This window comes from Podarcis erhardii, assembly GCF_964252035.2.
Source record: "Podarcis erhardii genome assembly, chromosome: 3".
In the NCBI taxonomy this organism is placed as follows: Eukaryota; Metazoa; Chordata; class Lepidosauria; order Squamata; family Lacertidae; genus Podarcis; species Podarcis erhardii.
The window spans coordinates 113,157,427-113,183,451 of NC_138507.1; the positions used below are offsets into that span (position 1 = coordinate 113,157,427).

The 26,025-nt window shown below is 47.5% G+C and overlaps 1 protein-coding gene across 3 annotated transcripts in view; it reads right to left on the reverse strand.

Moving 5' to 3' along the window:
* Positions 1-26,025, reverse strand: part of EFEMP1 (EGF containing fibulin extracellular matrix protein 1) — a 73,868-nt gene that overhangs the window by 20,555 nt on the left and 27,288 nt on the right. For 2 of the 3 annotated variants that reach the window (XR_014154560.1, XM_081854870.1), the window contains exons 6-7: positions 6,288-6,410; positions 4,901-5,020 (exon numbers count right to left, since the gene is read on the reverse strand). The exons of the other annotated variant lie outside the window; for it this stretch is intronic. Coding sequence is in view for 1 of the 2 variants with exons in the window: in XM_081854870.1 (XP_081710996.1) it covers positions 4,901-5,020; positions 6,288-6,410 (243 nt within the window). In the remaining variant the exon portion in view is untranslated. The remainder of the gene's footprint in view (positions 1-4,900; positions 5,021-6,287; positions 6,411-26,025) is intronic. 3 annotated transcript variants of the gene reach the window in all.

Genomic DNA, 26,025 nt, shown 5'->3' on the forward strand with positions numbered 1-26,025 from the left:
TCAAGAAGGCGGTCTCTGCACATGTTGTGGAGGGAAGTGAGGCACAGATGGGGTGTGTCAACCTAAGAAGGTAGCCCATCTAGGAGAAGGAAAACTCTGATCCTAAACCTCCGCTGCCTTGTGGGACATCTTCAGGAGAAGTAAAGGCTATACAAAACCAAAGTAGGGTCCCTAAGTTGGTTGGATGGTGCCTTGCACGCTTCCTTCTGGGAATTCCTGCAGCCAAGCTGGTGCCAAACATATCGCTCTGCTTTTTTTTGGACCACATCAGCGAGGCTGAGAGGGGGTTCTTGTTGTCTTGGCAGCCCAGGACCTCCATACATTGCCTAGCCTTGTGCCCTGATGTACACCCAATTGTCTCTTGAGACAGGGATGCCAACCACAGTCAATATGTTGTCCTATTGGCTAGCTTAGCCAATGGTCAAGAATGATGGGAGTTGTAGTCCAATAACATCTGGGCCCCCAAAGTTGAAAAACACTGTCTTACAGTACTGTCTTCTCGACTGCTTCATGGATAACATAATTCCCAGGGAAGGGGAAAGCAGAGACAAGTTGGCATGGAAGCCAAAGCTGAGTGGAGAATTCCTCTCTCCTCTCAAAATTGGGTCGGCATATGTGTCGCCCTCTACCAATCACACTTGTTATGCCTGTGAGAATTACCGTATTTTTCGCTCTATAAGACGCACCAGACCACAAGACGCACCTAGTTTTTGGAGGAGGAAAACAAGAAAAACATATTCTGAATCTCAGAAGCCAGAACAGCAAGAGGGATCGCTGCGCAGTGAAAGCAGCAACCCCTCTTGCTGTTCTGGCTTCTGGGATAGCTGCACAGCCTGCATTCGCTCCATAAGATGCACACACATTTCCCCTTACTTTTTAGGAGGGAAAAAGTGAGTCTTATAGAGCAAAAAATACAGTATTCTTCATTTCTGTTAGGAAATGTTGGTGGCATTTTAGCATGTAGCAAACTTTTCCAGAAACCCTTTTGTGGTTTTTAAATGCTGGATTCCAGCATCTTCCCCACTTGCCCCCCTCACCCCCCATACGATTTTTGGTGAGGGGTAGGTCTATAAATAATTGCTATAAGAAATACATACTGATAAAGCTTCTCAGCATGCATGTGGTTTAAGATTTATCTGGAGCTGTTTATTACCCTGGAGACCTGTTCTTTTAAAATTCCACTTCGTTTATGACATGAGCCTTTGAGACCAGTAGATCATTTTGCAATGCTCAGGAGCATCAACTGCATTGCAAAATGGTGAGATTTATTTCTCCTCAGTGCAATGTTGGGGGGTCCGTTTTATATCCATCTTAAGAGCATTATCAGAGGGCACAGAAATGTAAAAAACTTGCCGGAATTTCAAATGTAAAGTTTAGGTATGTGACCCCGTAGTGAACCCTGTTTTGCATTATTAACTTTTTATTATCCACCTACTACAGAGAGTAACTTCTAGTAGGTACAGATTTCCTTTTGAGTGTAAAGCTTCTTCCCCAGATCACTAACTCTCCAATATTTGAGAGACCAATTTTCTCAGGGCTCTTTGGCTCTGAGAAAAAGGTAGCTTATTGGTTATTGTTTGGATATAAATAGCTGAAACAACACTATTTATTAATAATTCCTAGCAACAAGCCCGCCAGCTGGTAGAACTATTAATGGGAGTTAGTAGTAGAAGTAGCAGTACTAGTAATAATAATAATAATAATAATTTATTTATTTATACCCCGCCCATCTTGCTGGGTTTCCCCAGCCACTCTGGGGGGCTTCCAACAAAATATTAAAATACAGTAATGCATCAAACATTAAAAGCTTCCCTAAACAGGGCTGCCTTAAGATGTCTTCTAAAAGTCTGGTAGTTGTTCTCTTTGACATAGGGCGGGTGCCACTACTGAGAAGGCCCTCTGTCTGATTCCCTGTAACTTGGCTTCTTGCAGTGAGGGAACTGCCAGAAGGCCCTCAGCGCTGGACCTCTGTGTCCAGGCAGAATGATAGGGGTGGAGATGCTCCTTCAGATATACTGGACTGAGGCCATTTAGGGCTTAAAGGTAAGCACCAACACTTTGAATTGTGCTTGGAAACGTACTGGGAGCCAATGTAGGTCTTTCAAGGCCGGTATTATGTGGTCTAAGCTCCCAGTCACCAGTCTAGCTGCTGCATTCTGGATTAGTTGAAGTTTCCGGGTCACCTTCAAAGGTAGCCCCACATAGAGCGCATTGCAGTAGTCCAAGCGAGAGATAACCAGAGCACGCACCACTCTGGCGAGACAGTCAGCGGGCAGGTAGGGTCTCAGCCTGCGTACCAGGTGGAGCTGGTAAACAGCTGCCCTGGACACAGAACTGACCTGCACCTCTATGGACAGCTGCGAGTCCAAAATGACTCCCAGGCTGCACACCTAGTCCTTCAGGGGCACACTTACCCCATTCAGGACCAGGGAGTCCTCCACACCCGCTCGCCTCCTGTCCCCCAAGAACAGTACTTCTGTCTTGTCAGGATTCAACCTCAATCTGTTAGCCGTCATCCATCCTCCAACCACCTCCAGACACTCACACAGGACCTTCACTGGTTCTGATTTGAAAGAGAGGTAGAGCTTGTCTATAGCTAAATAATCCAGGTGGCATGAGATACCTGTATTGGGTTGGAGAACTTCAGGCCCAAATGCATCTTCCAGACCTATTTAGCTGACCCTTGGGAATTCTCATGGGGCCAGAGGTAACACCAACACACCAGCCAGGAGGACTTGCTTGGCAACTGCAAAGCTTCTGGGCGATCCTCTCTTTGTCATGAGATGGTGAGGGTGCTTACCTCCCTCTTCAAAATATACATAGAGCTGAAAAAGGAAGAGCAACCCTCTTTCCCACTTCCTCTTTCAGCTCTTTTCAATGCTCAGATCAGCACCTGAGTAGCTGAGGGAGGGAAAAGGGAGGAACAACAAATCCTCATTGGTCAGTGCTCATTGGGGACAATATTTAAAAGTGCAAATGTGTCAAGATTTGCCTTTTTTTGCTTCATGTTTATTCAGGTTTCTGTAAGGCTGCAGTTTTTAATCAATTAATTAGATCAGGGGTGGTGAGCCTCATGTGGAACTGAAGTTCGCCTGCCAATTTCAGTGTCTTGTTTTTTGAATCTAAAGTTCAGTCTGCCATATCAGTTTGCATTTTTTAAGTCCTAGTGTAAATTCAGTAGCTTTTTAGTGTGAATTTCCCCCCAAAATAAATTTATTTCTCTGCATTCCCCCCCCCAATATACAAATTCTTGCAAACCAATTTCCTCCAACACAATGCATTTTTGCATGTTCATTTCACTAACATATGCATTTTAATGTACACAGTATTTGGCTGGAAAACTGCATTGCAAAATTCAGAAAACTGCAAATTTCTAAGGATGGCGGGAGGGTTGCCTATAAGAAAATGTGGCCCAAAGGCTGAAGAAGGTTCCTTGCCCCTGAGATTAATTGATAAAACTTTCTTAATCGGCTGAAAAAGTGTCCCTATAAACTTTTAATACAAGCCCTTATAAACGCAGATGGCAAACAGCATCTTAAAAGAAACACAAAAAGGAATGCATTTTATAAGACTTTGTCTGCTGTAACAGCTCTGCAGATCGTGTAGGAAGAGAGAAGATCTTACTTTAGAAATACTGTGTTAAGCCACGTGCAAATGTAATTGATAGACTAATTCACCAGAAAACTGCTAGCTATAGTAATTTAATTCACTGAAATTATAAATGCTTGTATGCATTACTATGTGTTTAAATTTGATTGGTTGGTAACTGAATTCTAGAGAGTTCTCTAGTAGTTCTCATGCGATTGGCTAACAATGGTCACATGGGAGATATCTATTGATGGAGATACTCCATTTTATATGATGCAAGATGCTTTAGAATCCACTGTGAACACTGCTAAGTTGAATAGAGTGTTGGAGTGCTTCTTCTCTGCTTGAAAGACAGAGAGCAAAGCTGCAGGAGAAGGGAAAAAGGGAAATCCCTTATAGGAGCTGCAAGGCATGGCCTGACTGAGATACAGAAGGCTGAAAGTGCTGTGCTCCGAAAAGAGAGGAAAACACAGTTGTTTGGAAGTTAGAAGAAGAGACTATAAGCCCATGCTTGAAGAAGCATGTGACTATAAATATGTTTTAATTCATCTCTAGCTATAAGTTTCTGCAAGTAAAGCTTTTGAATGTTAAAGTCTGGACATTGGTTCAATCTCCATAGAAGGGTGTCAGTCATATATCTGTTTTGAGTTTCTTAGCTGCGATTTCGCTACCCTTACTTCAACAAAACATCAAGGTTTATTGATCAAAATGCCTTTAAGAGGTTGCACTCCTAGGTTTCAGAAATAGCAAATGCATTAAATAAAGCAGCGGTTGGAGAACCTGCGGCCCTCTAGATGTTGCTGGACTAGCAATGGCCAATTACCAGAGATGAGGGGAGCTGGAACCCACCCATCAGCCTTTGGAGGGCCACAGGTTCTTCCCCTTCCTTGCATGAAACCAACAATGATTAAACAAACCATCTTAGTTCAACACTGTCATGACAGGGTCAAGCATTTTAAACTGCTCTGGGTACAGCTTTCCAGGGAAGATTCTAGAAAAGAGAAGAAACCGTGTACTGAGAAAACTCTTGGAACCATTTTGGTGACCGAGTTCCTGGATTTGATTGGCAGCGATGACCACAAGCTCTCACAATATTATTAACAGAAACCCAATCGGGGGGTAGACAGTGTGGTGCCCTTTTGATGCTGTTGGACTACAACTCCTGTCAGGGATGATGGGAGTTGTAGTTCAGCACCATCTGAAGGCTCCCATGTTGGATGTCTCTGCTCTACAGGATGGGACTGTCTATCCTGACAGTGGGGAAGCCTCTTCTTCTGAGTCCAGATCTGCCAAATTCCCCCTCGAATCTTACCTGCGCACGTGTGGTTGTCGGCTGCTAACTGAAAACCAGCGTTGCATTGGCAGTAGTAGCTACTGGGAGTATTCACGCACCGATGATGGCAAAACGAAAGGCGTGCACATTCATCTATGTCTGGGTTGCCGTAAAAGCGCAGCATTTAAAAAATAAATAAATAAAAAAATGGAGTTAAAAAAACTCGCATGGCTTTACTCTGACAAGAATAAAGGTGCTAAGATATGGTTACTAGATTTTTTTTTCAGTGGATCTGGGGACACTTTTTCTTTTTTTCTTTTTTTGAAGCTGAGTAGCAACACGGAGTCAGTAGTGGGGATGGTGAGGCAAAAGACCCTGGGCCCAAGCACACATGCATATTGTATAAAGGTGCAAAGCCCTTCTTTTGCACCCTGTGAAACATAAATGCGCAGTTTTTTAAAAAACTGGGCAATGGCGCGTCATCCACCCGTGACTCCTGAGCCCTCCCTGATCTCCTTCCCCCTTCCCCCTTTGTTTTGACAGATCAGGGGAGGCTCTGGAGTCACAGGCGGGCAGCCGCCGTGCTGCCGTGGCACCCGCCATTTGTCTTGCACCCGAGCAGCAAGCAGCTCCTGAAGCCAGCCAGAGCCAACTGCCCTACCTGGCTGGCTCTGGGCTGCTGAAGCTGCCACTGCCATGTTTCCCGGGGACAGATTTGCAAATCTGGGGACATTCTGGGGACAGAATTTGTCCGGGGACAGATTTGTAAATCCGGGGACTGTCCCCGGGAACCAGGGACATCTGGTAACCCTACCCTAAGAGGATGATTTGTCATCATTTATACCGCTTCTATAATTTTCTAGCCACTGCATGAAGATTTGAAGCAGGAGCATCTCTGCTTACAGGCTTGCAGTTTAGTAGGTATAACACAAAAGGAAAATGGGATGGCAAGGGAAGAGGAAAACGCGAGCCCAGGCACCAATTCCTAGAGCTACTTAACACTTAAAATGGCCAGCTGGACTAGACAGCTCAGAGCGGAGCCAAATGACAGTCGAGTCAATGGAGTGTCTCTCTCATCCTTCAGCTGTAAGCAACTGGAATGACTGCCAATAGATGTTGAATCAGGGAGAGAGAAGGAGCCAGGAGGGATGGAGTTAACCCTAAAACCTAGCTCCGATCACATGGAGGTTAATGGGGAAACCCACAAAGACATGATTCGTGTATTTAACAATGGGGAAACACTGCAGAACAACTTATAAAGAGGAATGATGTGTGGGCAGTCCAGTATAAATCTACCACCATTCTACTATCTGCATCAGTGGCCTGTTGCAGAATACATCTGTTAAAAAAACCCCCACAATTAGTTAGGGAGAAAGGCCCTTAAACTTTACTGCCAAAGAACATCTTGCTTCTCCACAGTACTTACCGACACATTGGTCCCCTCGCCTCTGATACCCGGCTGTGCATTGGCAGCTGAACGATCCTCTTAAGTTGACGCATATCTGATCTACCCTACAGTTGTGGGCGCCTGTCGCACATTCGTCAATATCTTTTGAAAGCAAAGAAACAAAAACGACAGCATGGACTTTAGGGACTTTGGAGGTGAAGTCCTAACTTTTCTGTTTGTCTCCAGAACCTTGGGAGAAAGTAGAAGGCAGCTGAATCCCATATTCAAGGATGGATTCTCGTGTTGATGGAACCGTACGATCAGCTTGGAGAAGCGAATATTAAGAGGGGACATGCTAGTGGACCTTCAAATACCCGAAGGACTTGTTCTTTGCTGCTCCAGGAGGCAGGATTAGAGCCAAAGAGAGGGAAGTAGATTTCGGCTAAACATTAGGAAATTCCTAAGGGTAAGAGAAGGGAAGCGGGTGGAGCTGTGGGTTAATCCACAGAGCCTAGGACTTGCCGATCAGAAGGTCAGCGGTTCGAATCCCCACAACGGGGTGAGCTCCCGTTGCTCGGTCCCTGCTCCTGCCAACCTAGCAGTTCAAAAGCACATCAAAGTGCAAGTAGATAAATAGGTACCACTACGGAGGGAAGGTAAACGGCGCTTCCGTGCACTGCTCTGGTTCGCCAGAAGCGGCTTAGTCATGCTGGCCACATGACCCGGAAGCTGTACGCCGGCTCCCTCAGCCAATAAAGCAAGATGACCGCTGTAACCCCAGAGTCAGGCACAACTGGACCTAATGGTCAGGGGTCCCTTTACCCTTTACCTTTAAGGGTAAGAGAAGTGAAACAGTCAAACAGACCACCTTGGACACAAATTTGGCCTCTCTGCTGCTGAAGGATACGCAGCCAGTGCCAAGATGCCATGGTTACATCCTGCTGCACAGATCCTACATGGAGAAGGAAGTCAGATGAGATGACTTCCTAGGCCCCTTCTAGCACTATGATTCTCTGACTATTGCTTCCCTGTTCCTGGATCCCAGGCTGTATTGTTTGCTGCAAATTTTTACTGAGATTCTCGCAATACAATAAAAGGAAAACAAACAGGCTAAGCTACAAGAAATAATAAAAAAAGGAAACTAAAAAGAAAAGAGAACAACATCATCCTCTCTCACTGCTATATCTGTGTGAGTGTCGGGAGGCGGTTGGAGGATGGATGGCAGCTAATGGATTGAGGTTGAATCCTGACAAGACAGAAGTACTGTTCTTGGGGGACAGGGGGCGGGCAGGTGTGGAGGACTCCCTGGTCCTGAATAGGGTAACTGTGCCCCTGAAGGACCAGGTGCGCAGCCTGGGAGTCATTTTGGACTCACAGCTGTTCATGGAGGCGCAGGTCAATTCTGTGTCCAGGGCGGCTGTTTATCAGCTCCACCTGGTACGCAGGCTGAGACCCTACCTGCCCACGGACTGTCTCACCAGAGTGGTGCATGCTATGGTTATCTCCCGTTTGGACTACTGCAATGCGCTCTACGTGGGGCTATCTTTGAAGGTGACTTGGAAACTGCAATTAATCCAGAATGCGGCAGCTAGACTGGTGACTGGGAGTGGCTGCCGAGACCATATAATACCAGTCCTGAAAGATCTTCATGGGTTCCCAGTACGTTTCCGAGCACAATTCAAAGTGTTGGTGTTGACCTTTAAAGCCCTAAACGGCCTCGGCCCAGTATACCTGAAGGAGCGTCTCCACCTCCATCATCCAGCCCGGACACTGAGGTCCAGTGCTGAGGGCCTTCTGGCAGTTCCCTTGCTGCAAAAAGTGAGGTTACAGGGAACCAGGCAGAGGGCCTTCTTGGTAGTGGCACCTACCCTTCAGATGTCAAGGCAATAAACAACTATTTTACTTTAAAAAGACAACTGAAGACGGCCCTGTTTAGGGAAGTTTTTAATGTCTGACGCTGTATTGTTTTTAATATTCGGTTGGAACCCACCCAGAGTGTCTGGGAAACCCAGCCAGATGGGCGGGGTATAATTAATAAATCATTCTTATTATTCTTATTTTTATCCCATGCAGAAAGCTGTGAGCCCTCCTAGCTCTCACCTGGGACCATTCCTCTCTTCTCTCACCCTTTGAGGTCTCCCCCTCCTCACCTCTCACACAGGGTCCTTCAACCTATCCTTCATCTTCATCAGCTTGCAATTCCATCTGTGAAGTCTCAGGCTGCAATGTTTAGATAAGCACCTGCCTTTTTACAAACCACAAGAAGATCCCTGCGGGATCAGACCATAGCTGTCAACTTTTCCCCTTTTTAAAAGGGAAATTCCCTTATTCCGAATAGGATCCCTCGTAAGAAAAGGGAAAAGCTGACAGCTATGGATCAGACCGCAGGCCCATCTCGTGCAGCACCCTCCTTCCCAACAGTGGCCTACCAGGACAGATAAACGAAAGCACTTCTTTGTGCATAGTTGGAACTTTGCAATACGTTCCCAGAAGAGGCAGTGGTGGTCACCAACTTGGGTGACTTTCAGAGAGGATTGGACTAATTCATGGAGGGATAAGGCTCTCTGTAGGGACACAGGTGGCGCTGTGGGTTAAACCACAGAGCCTAGGACTTGCCGATCAGAAGGTCGGTGTTTCGAATCCCCGCGATGGGGTGAGCTCCCGTTGCTCGGTCCCTGCTCCTGCCCACCTAGCAGTTCGAAAGCACGTCAAAGTGCAAGTAGATAAATAGGTACCACTCTGGCGGGATGGTAAACGGTGTTTCCGTGCGCTGCTCTGGTTCGCCAGAAGCGGCTTAATCATGCTGGCCACATGACCCGGAAGCTGTACGCTGGCTCCCTTGGCCAATAAAGCAAGATGAGCTCCGCAACCCCAGAGTCGGCCACGACTGGACCTAATGGTCAGGGGTCCCTTTACCCTTTACCTTTAAGGGTCTCTGTGGTTACTAGTCACAATGGCTGCCTGATGGAGGCAGGAGTGAATGCTGTTTGGATCAGGTCCAGCTTGTGAGCTTCCCAGAGGCATGTGGTTGGCCATGAGAACAGGATGCTGGACTAATAATAATAATAATAATAATAATAATAATAATAGTAATTTATTATTTGTACCCTGCCCATCTGACTGTTGACTTCATCAAGCAGGACTCTTCTGATATTCTGACATTCTTAATGGCTTGCAATTCTTCTCTCTCTCTCTCCCCATCAACCCCAGTAGAAGATTCTGCATGCTGCATCACTGTACTGGGTTTGTGTGTGGCTTCCCAGATTTATGCCTTTTATAATCCGATGCAGCGCAATTTGACAGCAGTTTCTTCTGGCACTCGGCACCAACTGGAAGTCTCTAAGCTGAATAAACAAATTCCTTGAAACTAGTTTACAAATCCCACTTGAACTCTCCGTGTTTGTTCAGGAACTGGGGACCGGTGGCATATTCCGGGTGGGGACATGGAAAAGAAAAGATGGATTCTTTCTCATGCAAAATGAAAACAAACTTGACCCCCCCCCCACACCACCACACACAAAAAGCCAGATCACAAATAGAATGGACTGTTTTGACTCTATTCTTTGGGCTTGCTCCCCCGACACACACACACACACACACACACACACACACTCTCTTCGAATGCCCAAATATTTTCCTACTTGCTTCCTTTCTATATGACAGCTCAAAAGAAACTTTCCTCCGCACTGACTCAGTCTTTGAATTGATGGCTGTTATCAGTTCCTAAAAGCTGGCTCACTGCTGGAAAAGTACACAGAGGAAGACGGGCAGGTGGAACGCAAACTTTGCATTGATTCACAAAACGCCTGTCATTGTGACCAGTGTGCTTGTGTGTGTGTGTGTGTGTGCTCGCGTGTATGTTTATTATATGGACAGCTAGCATCTTGCAAAGACCTGTATGATGTCTGTGTTGAGAGAGAGTCGAGTTGCAAAGGTCTGTCTGGCAAATGAATGCTTGTGTACAGTGGTACCTCGGGTTAAGTACTTAATTCGTTCCGGAGGTCCGTTCTTAACCTGAAACTGTTCTTAACCTGAAGCACCACTTTAGCTAATGGGGCCTCCTGCTGCTGCCGTGCCGCTGGAGCACAATTTCTCTTCTCATCCTGAAGCAAAGTTCTTAACCCGAGGTACTATTTCTGGGTTAGTGGATTCTGTAACCTGAAGCGTATGTAACCCGAGGTACCACTGTACTGCATTGTGTCAGATGTCAAAGAGATAAACAACTACCTGACATTCAGAAGACATCTTAAGGCAGCCCTGTTCAGGGAAGTTTTTAATGTATGACATATTAGTGTATTTTTGGTCTTTGTGGAAGCCGCCCAGAGTGGCTGGGGAAATAATAATAATAATAATAATAATAATAATAATAATAATAATAATAATTGTGTTCCTCTGCATGTGTTGTAAGCAGAGCTTGTGGGTCTCTGTAGAAGAAGACTTTGACCCCACAAAGGTAAGAATCACAACTGTCACTTTATCAACTTTTGCCTCTGGCAATGCGGCCCCAGAAGGCTGCCCATGAGAAATATTATTATTATTATTATTATTATTATTATTATTATTAAATGTGGCCCCTGGGGCCCCTGCTTTAAGATCCTATGGTAGCAAGGGAGACAATTGGTCCATGGGGGAAAACAGAGGCTGCTTCAATGAACCGGTCCCTTCTTTCCCAATTCTTTTAGTCCTTCTTCTCTAGGCCATCCTGCTTTCCGTGTCCTTCTGTAGGAACACAGGAAATGGCCTTTAGCTGAGTCACACCATTGTTCCATCTAGCTCAATAAAGCCAGCAGCCCGCCAAGGTTTCAGACAAGGGACTTTTCCCAGCCTCAACTGGGAAGGATTGAACCCAGGACTTTCTGAATGCAAGACAGGTACTTTGCCACCAAGCTACAGTCTTTCCCTGTAAAATGTGAGCAGCGCAGCCAGGGGTACCCAGAGACCATGTGGATTGTCCTGCTTCCCTGCAATATGAGGGCTGCTCAGCCAATCACAGCCAGAGGCCTCATTGCTCCTCCAAACCCATTGCCATTAAATCCCATTGCAATTTGAGTGGGGTTTATTTGCAGCGGCCCCCAAGACTTTAAACACCCCCCCCTTTAGAAACAGTTCTTATAAATTCAGTGTGGTTATGAATACAGTGGTACCTCAGGTTAAGTACTCGTTCTGGAGGTCCGTTCTTAACCTGAAACTGTTCTTAACCTGAAGCACCACTTTAGCTAATGGGGCCTCCTCCTGCTGCTGCGCCACCTGAGCCCGATTTTTGTTCTTATCCTGAAGCAAAGTTCTTAACCTGAAGCACTATTTCTGGGTTAGCGGAGTCTGTAACCTGAAGTGTATGTAACCTGAAGCGTATGTAACCCGAGGTACCACTGTACTATTAAGAAAGCCTTCTCCAAACTGCCTTGCAACCTGCTGAGGTTTATGAGATAATCGAGAAATACTGAGAGAAGTGTTTCTTTTGCAAGTTGGGGTGTGTGTGAAACGACTCCAGCAACCCCCCCCCCCCCGAGCGCTGTGGCAGAATACAGGTTGGCTTGCATCGCCTCACGCTTGTTCCCACCAGCTTCCCTAATAGCTGCGCTCCAGCGACTTCCTCTCATTTGCCAAAAATGTACCCAGCACTCTCTCACGAAGTGATTTATACTGTTTTGTCCCCTTCCGTTGCTGACTTTGGCAGGACGCTCGTCATTCTGTGCTGAAATTCTGGGTGAGCTGCGTTGAGCTCTCGGAAGACCCTTCCTTTGAAGCAAGCTGCTTTTAAAAAGTCTTGTCAGTGCCCCCCAACTCGCCCCCATCCTTCCCAACTCGCTCTCTGCCACCTCCTCGGATCCCTTTGCTGGAACCTCCATCCTAAGAACACACCGATTTGAGAGAAAGCCCACGGATTCTGTTGGAACTTGCTTCCAAGAAGAAAGCACGCTTTAGGATCTCTTTCTTTCTCTCTCCCTCTCTTTACATGCTTGGCTTCGTTCCCTCTGGCTGTGACTCACTCTTCCCAAAACCCCTGACTCACGCTGCTCGCTCCCTTATGTAACATTTTAATCTCCGCCGTTTTGCTTCCTACAACCAGATAATCACAACAGCGCTCGGCATTTCCAGCGCGGTTCCCACCGGCCGTTTACACTTCAGTGCAATTATTCCCCCAGCTCAGCTCATTTATGTAACCAAGCCACGGGGTTGCTTCGATGCCCTTTTAAACCTGTGTCAATCTGGAGCCCATGGTTACGGAGCAACACACTTGAGCCAATCCAAGCATGCGCTGACTCTCCTTATTCTTGGTCGCTAGCTGCCGGGCTGGAAAACCCCCGAGTCCTCCTTGCCCGGGCACCTCGCTATCTAAGGCTGGCAGCTAAAGAGGACATGCTGTAGAGGCAGGCACCCAACTCCCAGCTGGGAGAGAGCCCAGGGCATATAAAGAACAACAACACCCCAGATACTTGTAGGACAAGGCCTACGGGATCGCCTCTCCCAATATGCCCCGTGGAGGACCTTAAGGTCCATAAATAGCAACACCCTAGAGGTCCCGTGCCCTAAGGAAGTCAAATTAGCCTCAACCAGAGCCAGGGCCTTTTCAGCACTGGCTCCGGCCTGGTGGAACACTCTGTCTCATGAGACCAGGGCCCTGCAGGATCTGATTTCTTTCCTCAGGGCCTGTAAGACAGAGTTGTTCCACCTGGCCTTTGGCGTGGAATCAATTTGATTCCCTCCCCCTCTTTCTTTTTTCCTTTCTCCTTCTGTGTTGGAACTCCTATTTGGGGACTTCCCTGGCTTTTTTCTGGCCCATGTAGGAACAGTCTGGATAGTTAGCCTTGGTGAAGACTTGACGTTTTTATCCCCCCAAAAGTTTTTGATTGAGTTTCCACTGAAATGAGGCTGCATTTTAATGTTTCAGTGTTGTATTTTAATCTTGTTTTTTTAAGCTGTATTTCAATCAATTGTTTTTATATTTGGTGTTGGCCGCCCTGAGCCCGGTCTTGGCTTGGGAGGGCAGGGTATAAATAAAATTATTATTATTATTATTATTATTATTATTATTATTACTATGGATGGGGACGCTGTGGCCACCCAGGTGTGGCTGGGTCACAACTCCCATGATCCTTGACCACCGGCCATGCTATGGGACTTGAGAGTCCAACAACATCCAGAAGCTAAATAGGTCCAAATTCAATACAGGCAACTTCCCATTTACGCATGTTCAAGGCACATGCTACCATGCCGAACCCAGAAGCGACCCCCCCCCAATGTCACAAAAACGTCACCAAAAATGGGTGGAACAGGGCAGGGGTGAAATGGGTTGTTTGCAGGGTTTTTCAAAGGCTTTTCAAATCTAAGAGATTTCACTCCAGTGCGCGGTGCCTTGGAATGTAATCCCCAAGTAAATTGCGACTGGGAGAAAGCATACTCTTCAGGGTGGCCCAAGTCTCTTAGCTTTAGGGCCATCACAGTCAAGACCCTGCTTCATTTGTATGCAGGTATATGTGCTGCTGGAGGTGACTCTTGAGAGTCCCATGGATTGCAAGAAGATCAAACCTATCCATTCTGAAGAAAATCAGCCCTGAGTGCTCACTGGAAGGACAGATCCTGAAGCTGAGGCTCCAATACTTTGGCCACCTCATGAGAAGAGAAGACTCCCTGGAAAAGACCCTGATGTTGGGAAAGATGGAGGGCACAAGGAGAAGGGGACGACAGAGGACGAGATGGTTGGACAGTGTTCTCGAAGCTACCAGCATGAGTTTGACCAAACTGCGGGAGGCAGTGGAAGACAGGAGTGCCTGGTGTGCTCTGGTCCATGCGGTTACGAAGAGTCGGACACAACTAAACAACAAGGGCTCCTTTGACAATTCTCTGTGTGTGTTTTTTAAAAAAACTATTGTGTCCTAGCAGAGCGATCTTCTGCATGTTCTACTGTTTTCACTGGGGCTTAGTACAGCGAGTAAGTTGGGGTCCTCCACATGATATCTGTTGGACTACAACTCCCATCATCCCCGCTCAGTCAATGGGCACAGATGATGAGAACTGTAGCCCAACACCACAGGTTCCCCATCCATGGCTCTGGTAAGTCTTTAGGACTGCAGTCTCAAAGATCTCTGAAGCAGAAAGCAGATATTATCCCTGCATGTCCCAGCCTTTCTCAACCAGGCACCCTGCAGATCTTTTTTGGGTAGGGCTGCTGGGGGTGTGGAGGGCACCAGGTTGAGGAAGCCTGGGAGATACCAATACAGTATGGGGAGCAAACTGTTCTGTGGATGCAGAACAAAGGAACCACCAATCTCTTGCGCTGCAAAATGCAGTCTGCTCTCCTCCCCATTCAGAAAAGCACACCATTCAATGTTGCTGAAATAAGGGTGGCACCCAGTGCTTTTCTTCGGGGGGGGGGGACGGACGCAGGGGGACACATACCCCTAAACATTTTGTAAATCTTTGTGGTTTTGTCCATTTATTGTACAGTCATACCTCGGGTTACAGACACTTCAGGTTACGTTTTTTCGGTTACAGGCCCGCCAAAACCCGGAAGTACCGGAACGGGTTACTTCTGGGTTTCGGGGGTGGCGCACACATGCGCAGAAGTGCCGACTCGCAACCCGTGCGTGCGCTGACGCACCGCTGCAGGTTGCAAACGTGCATCCCGCACGGATCACGTTCACAACCCGAGTATTTATTTTTCCTGATTTGAACTATAAAATGGTGGTTTTCTTGAGTCAAAATGAGAGTCACTGGTGGAGAAAGAGGAGGGGGGAGCGCACCGCCCCCGGCAGTGCGATCCCGGTGGGGTGAAATCGCAGCTGCTCCCCCGCCCGCTCTGGGCGCCATGCCCCCGAAGGCGGCGTGCCACGCCCCCAGGATGCGACCACGCCCCTGCGGGTGGCGCGCCATGCCCCGGGTGTGTGCCAGCCCTGCCCCCACCTGCTCTCCGCCCCCCAGTGCCAGAGCATGAAGCTCCGCCACTGATGAGAGTACCCCTAAACATTTTATTTTAATAGAAAAAAGCGCTGGTAGCATCTATAGGAACCTAACCTTTGGCACCTGCGTTGGTTACTTGACCTGAAACAAGAGGCCGGCAGATTTTGGCAGTGTTCATTTCTACCTTTTAAGCCACAGTCTTATTCCCAAGCTACCTGAGAGCAAGCCTCTAGGAAATCAATAGTTCCCATTGAACAGAATTGTATAGGATTGCTCCACCTTTGGAAAGAAAAGAAAACCTGCATCTGACTTTCTGCAAGCTTCAATCTCCACTCCACCCCAGTAAATATCCGCCCATAACTGTGCAGTTTTTTTCTTTGCAGGACAGGCCTTTGAAGAGTCCTGGCGAATTATGTCTACTGTTTGAGGGAAGCGTTTCCCAAGAGCTGAAGGAAATCCTTTCAACTTCTTCTGCTTCTTATGATGACTGCACTTTAGGACGGCGGTGCCCTGACATGCCCTCTCTTAACATTCCTCCCTTATATTTCTTATGGCTAAAGCCAGGCTCAGCGGCTATAGGCTTTCCTGGACCCTCAATCCCTTCCTTGCATTTTGCAGCAACACCAGTAACCTTGCTAATCCTCCGCTTTCCTCTTCTGCATTAGCAAAGCTATCTGCAATCTCTGTCAAAGGCTTTTCTTTTCTTCATTTCCCTTGCTACTTCCTTCCATGTTTGGAATGTTGCACATCTGGGCTTTTTGCCCAGATCACTTTTAACTCCTTGGTTTTGGAAGCTCTGGTTTTATTTATTTATTTAATACAATACGAAAATGTCACCTACTATCTTCAAATCAGGAAGCAGCTCTAGGTTCGCATCCACGTCGTACCTTTAAAACACATGGCTCCCCCCGCAAGAATCCTAAGAACTATGGTTTACCCCACCACAGAACTACAGTTACCGGAACACTTAACAAACTACAGTTCCCATGAGCCTTGGGGGGGCAGCATGTGCTTTTAAATGTGTGTTGAAAGTGCTTTAAATATACGGCATGGATGTAAGGTAAAGGACCCCTGGACAGTTAAGTCCAGTCAAAGGCGACAAGGGGGTTGAGGCGCTCATCTCGCTTTCAGGCCGAGGGAGCGTTTGTCCACGGTTTTCCGGGTCATGTTGCCAGCATGGCTAAACCACTTTTGGCGCAATGGAAAACCAGAGCACACGGAAACGCCGTTTACCTTCCTGACACAGCCATACCTATTTATCTACTTGCACTGGTGTGCTTTCGAACTGCTAGGTTGGCAGGAGCTGGGATGGAGCAACAGGAGCTCACTCCGTTGTGGGGATTCGAACTGCCAACCTTCTGATCAGCAAGCCCAAGAGGCTCAGTGGTTTAGAACATAGCGCCACCTGTGGCGTGGATGTGGCTGATGTCAAAAGGGTGGTGAAACAGGTACTGAAATCTCTCCCTCTAGGAAGCCAGTGGGACCCAAGACTAGTAAACTTGGGGTGGGTTCTGCCCTAGGGAAATTAATGACTGCCACCATCATGATTTCACAAGACACAAGGATTATGATTTATAACAGAGCTTTCCAAACTGTGTGTCACGACATGTTAGTGTCTGGGCTGCAGTGTGTAGGTGTGTTGTGCAAATGCCCCCTGCACTCCTCCCGGGGCTGGAAAGGGGTGAGGTTAACTTCCGGTTTGCTAGTAAAACTGAATCACCGTGTCGCAAAATGATGCATGTCTAAAAAGTTTGTCACGGGGGCTGTTTTTTTCAGCTGGAGCTCAATGAAACACAGATCTGGTACCTCTCAGGTGGGCACCATTGCCATTATAAGAGAACAAGGGAAGCGTTCATGGTGAATTTCTAGAATTTTTTTATAAAAATAAAAATAAAAAATGCAATCTTGTGAGGGATGCATTTTTGCTGGGGACTGATGTGATGCTGAATTGCAGGGTCTTGTGAATCTGCACTGTGCTGCAAGCTGCCCAGAGTGGCTGGGGAAACCTAGCCAAATGGGTGGGGTAATAATAATAATAATAATAACAATATCCATTGCTTTATTGCTATATTTTCAGGGTTTTTATGAATTTTTAAAATGTGCTTGTATTTTTTTTTTTTTTTTTTTTGGTAATCCACTTAGGCATCATGAAATTTGATGCAGAGCGGGATATAACTGCAAATAATAAATGCATTTTGGAATGGATCAATTCATTTCGCATTACTTTCTATGGGAAAGCGTGCCTTGGTTTTGGAACGCTTTGGTTTTGGAACGGACTTCTGGAACGGATTAAGTTTGAGAACCAAGGTACCACTGTATTAGCAAAAAACAGGATCAGGACCGAAGTATCATGGCTAATGAGCACAGAAACTCATCTCCAGCAAATATTGTCCCCAAGAAGCAGTTGCAGAGACTTGAGATCCCTACATCCCCACAGCTGCCTAAGTCTCCTCCTTTTCAGTGCTTTTCTGAAGTAACCTGAGACTATGCCTGCATGACGCTAAGTTCTCTGCTCTCCTCATGTGTCTCCAGGTTCTGGGAGACCAGGAGGAGGGGAGCTGGTCACAGCAGGAGGGGGAGACACATGCCTTTTCACCAGCTGGACTCATCTCTGCCTCTTTGCCTCCCTCCTCTCCCTCTTCAGCTTCTTCCTCTGAGTCTGGACTGCTTTCTGCCACGGACTCCACCCACTCTGATACTTCTTCAGCTTCCAACACCTCTTTCCCCCAGTCTTCTCCCTCTGACCATTCATTGTTGTCCCACCACCAATCCCTGGGCTCCGAGCCTTCTTCTCCAGTTGGTTCCTCCCACCATTTCTCTGGCCCTGATAGTAAAGGTAAAGGGGATCCCTGACCATTAGGTCCAGTCGTGGCCGTCTCTGGGGTTGTGGCGCTCATCTCGCTTTATTGGCCGAGGGAGCCGGCATACAGCTTCCGGGTCATGTGGCCAGCATGACTAAGCTGCTTCTGGCGAACCAGAGCAGCGCACGGAAACGCCATTTACCTTCCTGCCGGAGCGGCACCTATTTATCTACTTGCACTGCTGTGCTTTTGAACTGCTAGGTTGGCAGGAGCAGGGACCGAGCAACGGGAGCTCACCCCGTCGCGGGGATTTGAACTGCCAACCTTCTGATCGGCAAGTCCTAGGCTCTGTGGTTTAACCTGTGTCCCTACTGGCCCTGATACTGCATCTCTAACCACAGTCTGATGCCCAGAAAAAAGCAGGCAAAAATCTTTCTTGCCCAGTTTGCCAACTTTGGCTGGCATCACCTCTCCAGATCCTTCCCCCCCGGAAATGCCAGGGACCCACCCCGGTTTTGCATGCAAAGTGGGGGTTCCAGCCCCCTCCCCAAATGAAACACGCCAAGAGCATCCGGAGCCCCTCTCTGAAAATGTTCGGCGAGTTCTTTTCGGGCGGCTGCGAGTGCAATTTAAGTTCAAGCCAAGCTCGGTTGACAGCTATCAAAAGCAGGAGCCTTATCTCAATGAGGATATTGTTTTCCAGCTGCAGTCATGCTATCTTCTGGCAGCAGCCCCTTTTTCTGAAATCTCTACAACTCCCTGAGTAAATAAGTAGATTCCTGACACGGTTCCAACTTCCAAAATATGCCTTTGAAGGGCTCAGCCAGCAGCAAGCCGCAATGATTTCCCCACCGCCAAACATGTCCATGTGAGACTCGAAGCACTCAGTTAGATAAGAAAGGGGACTGAGGCTTGTTCGTTTTCGAAAGGAGGCAACCAGGGCCATTTTCGAAAGATAAGACGCCACTAAGGGACTCCGTCAGGACATGAACGGTCTGATTCACAGCACAGGTTGGATTAAAATAATCTGGAGGCAGCTTGGCCTCCCTTGCCCAAGTGGTTATGCTCCAGTTACACTGAATAGACTTTCTCGTTCATCCCTAATTGCAAATCACTTGGGGTCAGACAGACAGTGTCATGCCTATAAGAATGATCCTCTTAGGGAGCAATCCTACAGCAAAATCTGCCGGGATGAGTAGGGTTAGGATACGGCAATTTTCTGGCTGAGCCAGTGTGTGTGTGTGTGTGTGTGTGTGTGTGTGTGTGTGTCTGCACAACTGGCATAATTCCTGATCCTTGGCTCAGCTGGAGATATGCTAGCATATCTCCTTCGCTCTGAGCCCAGCTAGGTGAGGCTAAATTCCAGAACCTAAAACTACCTAACTGCGCTGCAGTGGGAAGAGAAAGCTACACAAGACGGGATTGTGGTCTGATCTGACAAAGCTATTTGTGTATCTTGATAGTCTCCAAAGGGGCAACACCTTTTCTTCTCTTTCTCGCGCAGGGCAACAGACAGGCCCACACATACCAGAGAGCTTAGGAGAGAAAGGGAAGGAGGATTTCTGCCCGGTATCGCTTCTGCCAAGTGAAACTCGCAGACGGAGTTTGGCTGAAACAACGCACACACTTTGCCCCAGGGCTATGAAATTCTGTTGACCCGGGTGCAACGGTAGAACAACGCCGTTGCCAAGGAAAACAAGCAGAAATGCATACCGCAGCACAATAGGATTCCTCAGAGCTATGACAGGGCAGGTAAGATCTGCGGAAAAGAGTGCTGTTGGCCAATGAGGCAGTCCAGGAAGAATTTCTCAATGTCACCTGTCAAAGGTAGGCCCAAGGAAGACCTGGGCTGAAGCTCAGGGGTACGACTCATGTAGGTCCCAGATTCTTCATTTCAGCAGCCTATTTTTCATGGAGAGAGTTGCTTTGTTGCTGCTTTTGTTAAACAACTCTTGCTTAGAAACCACGCAGTGGCCAACCTGCAAACCTTGTTTTGCCTTCTGCACAACCATGCGGATTAATTTACTAGGATCCCTTTGATGGACCTTTAAAAAATAACTCTTAAGTTCCTTTTAACTGAAGTATTTAAGGTCTTAGAAGAGGCAGTCTGCATTCTCTCTTGTACCAGACAAGATACAGTGGTGCCCCGCAAGACGAACGCCTCGCAAGACGGAAAACTCGCTAGACGAAAGAGTTTTCCGTTTTGGAGGCGCTTCGCAAAACGAATTTCCTATGGGCTTGCTTCGCAAGACGAAAATGTCTTGCGAGTTCCTGTGGGTTTTTTTCCCCTTCCCCCCCTTTTTCTAAGCCGCTAAGCCGCTTATCCGCTAAGCCGCTAAAAGCCGCTAAACCGCTAATAGCGCTAATCTGCTAAGCCGTCAATGGGCTTGCTTCGCAAGACGAAAAAACCGCTAGACGAAGAGACTCGCGGAACGGATTCTTTTCGTCTTGCGAGGCACCACTGTACTCTCTTCAAAATTGGTGCTTGCTGCATGTTATGCAGACATGACATGAAAACAAAGCATCCAGACAAAAATGTATGGTGATGGAAACTTATTAAAATTTACAAAAGGAAGACCTCTTTTTAAAAAAACAACAACAAAAAGAACAACAACTAAGTGACTAGCCAAGTCGTACCACTTTGGACTGCAGGTGGTGGCGCAAGTCTTGTTGAGAAAGCTCACTGATGTCAATAATTCTCTGCGCATGAAAAACTAGGATGTTTTAAAGGGTGGTGTCAGGGGTTCAGGGAGAGAGGCGCAGATGAGGGAGGAGACGGAGAGCAAGGGGGAAAGATTCCAGGGTGACGAGGAAGAGGACGACAATGACCCAAGATTGTCCATGAGTCCGTCCAGTGAATCGGAGGACTCCCAAAAGGGAGCCCCTCTGGTCAAGCCAAGGGGAGCCAGAGGGGGAAGCAGTCAGGAGCAGGGAAACGAAGGGGGAACCCCCAGTGGGAGTTGGGGATCGGGACCAGCTGCTCCGCTGGAACGGAGTGAAGGGGGTGGAGTGACCAGTGTGTCAGAAAGAGCAGAACAGGAAGCAGAGAGGGGAAGGAGATCAGGGCAAGACGTCCTGCCGGAAGGGGAGGAAAGTAGTATCGAGGGCAGTGTAACTGTCAAAGGGAAGGTCAGGAGCAACGTACGCGCGCCAAGTTCAAAATGGGAGGCGCGCGGAAGTGAAGAGAGTCCTGGGGAGGAGCCTGGTCCCAAAGCCCGAAGGAGGGGGGAGGAGGCGCCAGAGGATTCAGCCTCTGGGGAGTCCCGAAGGGAGAGAACACAGGGGGGCAGAAAGACCCTGCGGAAAAGGAAAGAGAGGAAGAGGTGGACCAGTACAAGCCTCTTAAACTGGTGTAGAGGCGGGACTGACTCAGAGGGGACTTCAGCGGTCTAAGCGTAACAGACGTAGAGTCACGGAGCTCGGATGTGAAGCTAAGAATGTTCTTCAATAAAAACTTTTGTACATAAGCCGGACTGGACTTTGGTCTCTTGTGAGCTGGGACCACGGGTGACTCTGACAGGTGGCTTTTGAATAGCCTTTGCCCTGAGATGCTAGCTTCCCTGATGATGGTGGACTCCAGGTCCCATGAGCTATAGACAGCTTGGCCGGTAAGTCAAGGATGATGGGAGATGTAGACTAGCAATATCTTGAGGAGCCCAGAATCCTGATACGTTAATTGAAGTGGGGGAGCACTCAGACCTGCGTTGCGAAGGAGCATTCCATGCGTAATTCCAAACGTAATCTGTTCCAGAAGACTGTTTGACTTCCAAAATGTTCAACATCCAAGGCGTGGTTTCCGATTGGTTGCAAGAGCTTCTCGCACACAAACAGAAGCAGCGTCGGGTGTTGGGGTTCCAAAAAGCGTTCGAAAACCAGGTTTTCGCTGTTCGGGAGCTGAAATGTACAATAACTGAGGCGTTCGAGAACCAAGGTTGGACTGCAATTGGATCCACCTCTCAAGATTAGGGTGTCAGAAGAGTCATACAGTGGTACCTCGGGTTACATACGCTTCAGGTTACAGACTCCGCTAACCCAGAAATAGTGCTTCAGGTTAAGAACTTTGCTTCAGGATGAGAACAGAAATCGGGCTCCGGTGGCGCGGCGGCAGCAGGAGGCCCCATTAGCTAAAGTGGTGCTTCAGGTTAAGAACAGTTTCAGGTTAAGTACGGACCTCCGGAACGAATTAAGTACTTAACCCGAGGTACCACTGTATTTCAGTATTGATAAGGGTTTTGTACCTGCCTACTCAGAAATAAGTCCCACTGCATTCTGCAGGAATGCAGCTTTCTTTTATTACATTCTTGGAAGCTTTTGAATTGGTCAAACGGAAACAAGCACAATTTTGCGTTGGAGCCGCTGACCTAACAGCAACAAGGCTTGAAATGTTTTGTTACCAGCCTCGGTTCACTTACTGATCTCAAGGAAAATCCTTCTCCCACTCCTGTCAAATGGCTGCAGGTTCACACAAGAAATACACCAACGAGCTTGAAATTTAAATTTCATCACCGCGGGAGCTAATTTGTTTTGACAGATAAGGAATGCCAGGTAGTTAATTTATTATTATTATTATTTCTGCCGGGCAACGTTTTTCCTCTCCAGCTATATATAATTATATGGGAACGGATTCACTCCATGCTAATATCTGAAGAGAGCTTGAAGGCCCAATCAAAGAACTATACATTGGTACCTCGGGTTACATACGCTTCAGGTTACATACGCTTCAGGTTACAGACTCCGCTAACCCAGAAATAGTACCTCGGGTTAAGAACTTTGCCTCAGGATGAGAACAGAAATCGTGCTCCAGCGGCGCAGCGGCAGCAGGAGGCCCCATTAGCTAAAGTGGTGCTTCAGGTTAAGAACAGTTTCAGGTTAAGAACGGACCTCCGGAACGAATTAAGTACTTAACCCGAGGTACCACTGTACACAAGCATTCATTTGCCAGACAGACCTTTGCAACTCGACTCTCTCTCAACACAGACATCATACAGGTCTTTGCAAGATGCTAGCTGTCCATATAATAAACATACACGCGAGCACACACACACACACACACACACACAAGCGCACTGGTCGCAATGACAGGCATTTTGTGAGTTAATGCAAAGTTTGCGTTCCACCTGCCCGTCTTCTTCTGTGTACTTTTCCAGCAGTGAGCCACTTACTTACCCCGAGGTACCACTGTAGATGCATCACTAGTAAAGCAGTTACTGGGCCTATCTTGTGGTGCAATCCTACACACGTCTACTCAGAGTTAAGACCCACTGAATTTAGGGGGACTAACTCCCAGGGAAGTGTGTATTGGACTGCCGCTATAGATAGGGAAGGGCCAAAGCTCATCGGGAGAGCATTTGCCTTGCACGCAGAATGCCTCATGCTCAAACCTCATCATCTGGGAAAAGACTCACGCATTTGCACAGCTGACCTATCATACCAGCAATCTTTCTCTCTAGCCCTCCAGTGTAATTCCATTTTTCTTCAGTCTCGGAGCACTGTTGCTTATGTAAGCAAAATGGCATGGCCCACACCTGAGAAGAAGGTACTAGTGCGCTTGGGAGAACCGCAAGGTTTGCAGAAGTTATAAAAAATCTTCAGCAAAAAAATATACAGTGGTGCCTCGCAAGACGAAATTAATCCGTTCCGTGAGGCTCTTCGTATAGCGGTTTTTTCGTCTTGCGAAGCAAGCCCATTGACAGCTTAGCGGATTAGCGCTATTAGCGGTTTAGCGGCTTTTAGCGGATCAGCTGATAAGCGGCTTAGCGGCTTAGGAAAAGGGAAAAAAAGGGAAAAAACCCGCAGGAACTCGCAAGACATTTCGTCTTGCAAAGCAAGCCCATAGGGAAATTCATTTTGCGGAGCGCCTCCAAAATGGAAAACCCTTTCGTCTAGCGGGTTTTCCGTCTTGCGAGGCGTTCGTCTTGCGGGGCACCACTGTATATAAATGCTCTGATGATGAAATCCCTTCCTTTCTCCATATCATTCTGATACGGACGGAGCATGCTCAGTGGCAACAGAACTCGGACTGACTGTTGAAGCCGCTAGAATCCGGAACTTTCTAGGCAGGGGACTAAAGTCAACAGCAAAGCAATCCCGACTTACCAAACATGACTCTTAATGGAATACTGACACTACAAACTCATAGACCAGTCTTTCCTCAACCTTGGATGTTGTTGGACTACAACTCCCATCATCCCTTGCTAGCTAGGGATGATGGGAGTTGTAGTCCAACAACATCCAGGGACCCAAGGTTGAGAAAGGCTGTCGTAGATGTTTTATATCATTATAACTGCCATAGCTCAACAGCCCCTGGCCCGCCTTCCCCTCATTCTTTAACAGATACTACTTGGTGATGGTTTTCTATTAGGGCCAAACACATGCACCTTTCCCACTTTGTTAACGAGATTTTTAGACTGCATTATAGAATGAAATCCTTGTCAATTTCATGTTAATTATTGCCAATTTATAACTTATAAAAAACCGAGTCTCTTAATGCATGTTGCCTCTCCTGCGTCCTGTGTTGGCCTTCAAGCCTATGTCCTTTTTACTGCCGAATTACACGTGACGAAAAGCGGATATTTTCACACTATACTTAACAATGGGGGAAGCCACTTCTATCATGGTTTGAGCTCAACGGCATGGCAGCAAATAAAACACAAAAATGTTAATTGGTATAGAAGCCATTTTATAATCACCACATGGAAGCCAAGCTGCTCAATCACTCTATAATTTGCAAATCCCTATTGTATTTTTAGTTCGGTCAAAACATAACATTGCACGAGGTAAAGTAGAACTCTTCAGGATATAAGCATACTTCCTTAACATACCTTTCCGGAATATCTTCACATTTTCCCCCTGCTCATCCACTTAAAATTCGAGAATATCTGTGATGGCCTGGGATTCGGACTCGGAGGCTGAACCTGAAGAATCCTAGCCTGCACCGGAGTCCCCGCCTCCAGAACCAGCTGAGCCGGGGCTGGGGCTTGAGCCTGAAGGGTCCTCACCTGTGCTGGATCCTCAGGTGCAGACACCAGCTGAGTCTGCTCTGGCTCCTGAGGTGATGGAGGACCCATTGCCTGCAGGTGCTCCACTCTCAGCCCTGTCAGAGGAAGCTGAGGTTACCTCTGGGTCTGGTAACCCTCCAGCCTCTCCTGAGCTGCAGAGGCTCAGGGCAGAGAGACGGAGGGAACTAAGTTCCCGCAGGAGGAGTGCTCACCTCCAGGCCAGGAGAGCCGAGTCACCTGTGGACCGGGGCCGCCCTATGCCTCGGGGCAGATAAAAGCTGGCCAGCCCCAGTCCCAGGTTGTGGGAGCAACATTGTTGGTAGCCTGTTCCTGCCTGCACCCTGTCCTGCTGGAGCTCCTGACCTCGCCTGACTCCCTGCCTTGGACCCAGCTTCAGCTTTGACGGACTGCCTCCATACTGCACCCTCCACCTTGGACTGGACTCGGACCTCGCCGCACAGTTAACCCTCGGGACCAGCACAATATCCATCTGTTACAAGCCATCTATAAAGAAAGTGAATCTGGGACAACTGAACCCTTTTCAGACTTGAGCTACGCAAAACTTCTCTCTACGTGATGGTCTGCAACATTTCTGTAGGTTGTCATCAGCTAGCCTGTCAAACCATTGACTGAGCTGCTGTGAAGTCAAGGGGTTACTTCCACACCTAACAGTTTAGTCTGAAGTTGCCACGCTCTTTGTCCACTTTTAAAATTAGGAATACATCTGATGTGCAACTGTCTATTATGGAGAAAGCGCAACTGAAGCTTTCAAGGGCTCCTGCACTTTTAATTAAAGGTTACCTATTTGCAGGTCCTGTTTTGTTGCTTCCCCTTAAGCCTGACCAGAGGATTTGTGAACAGGAAGAGGAAGTGGCGTGGGGAAAATTCAGAGAAATAATCTAGTTAACCGACTATTCAACACAGATTCTCTAGTCAATCTCAAGAGGAGGCAATAAAACGGGTAGGGCCTGCAAATCGGAAACTTTTAATTAAAGGCACAGGAGTCCTCTAAAGCTTCAGTAGAGTTTCTTTGTACTGGACAGGCTTGCGCTGTCACTGCACATAAGATTGGCTCTC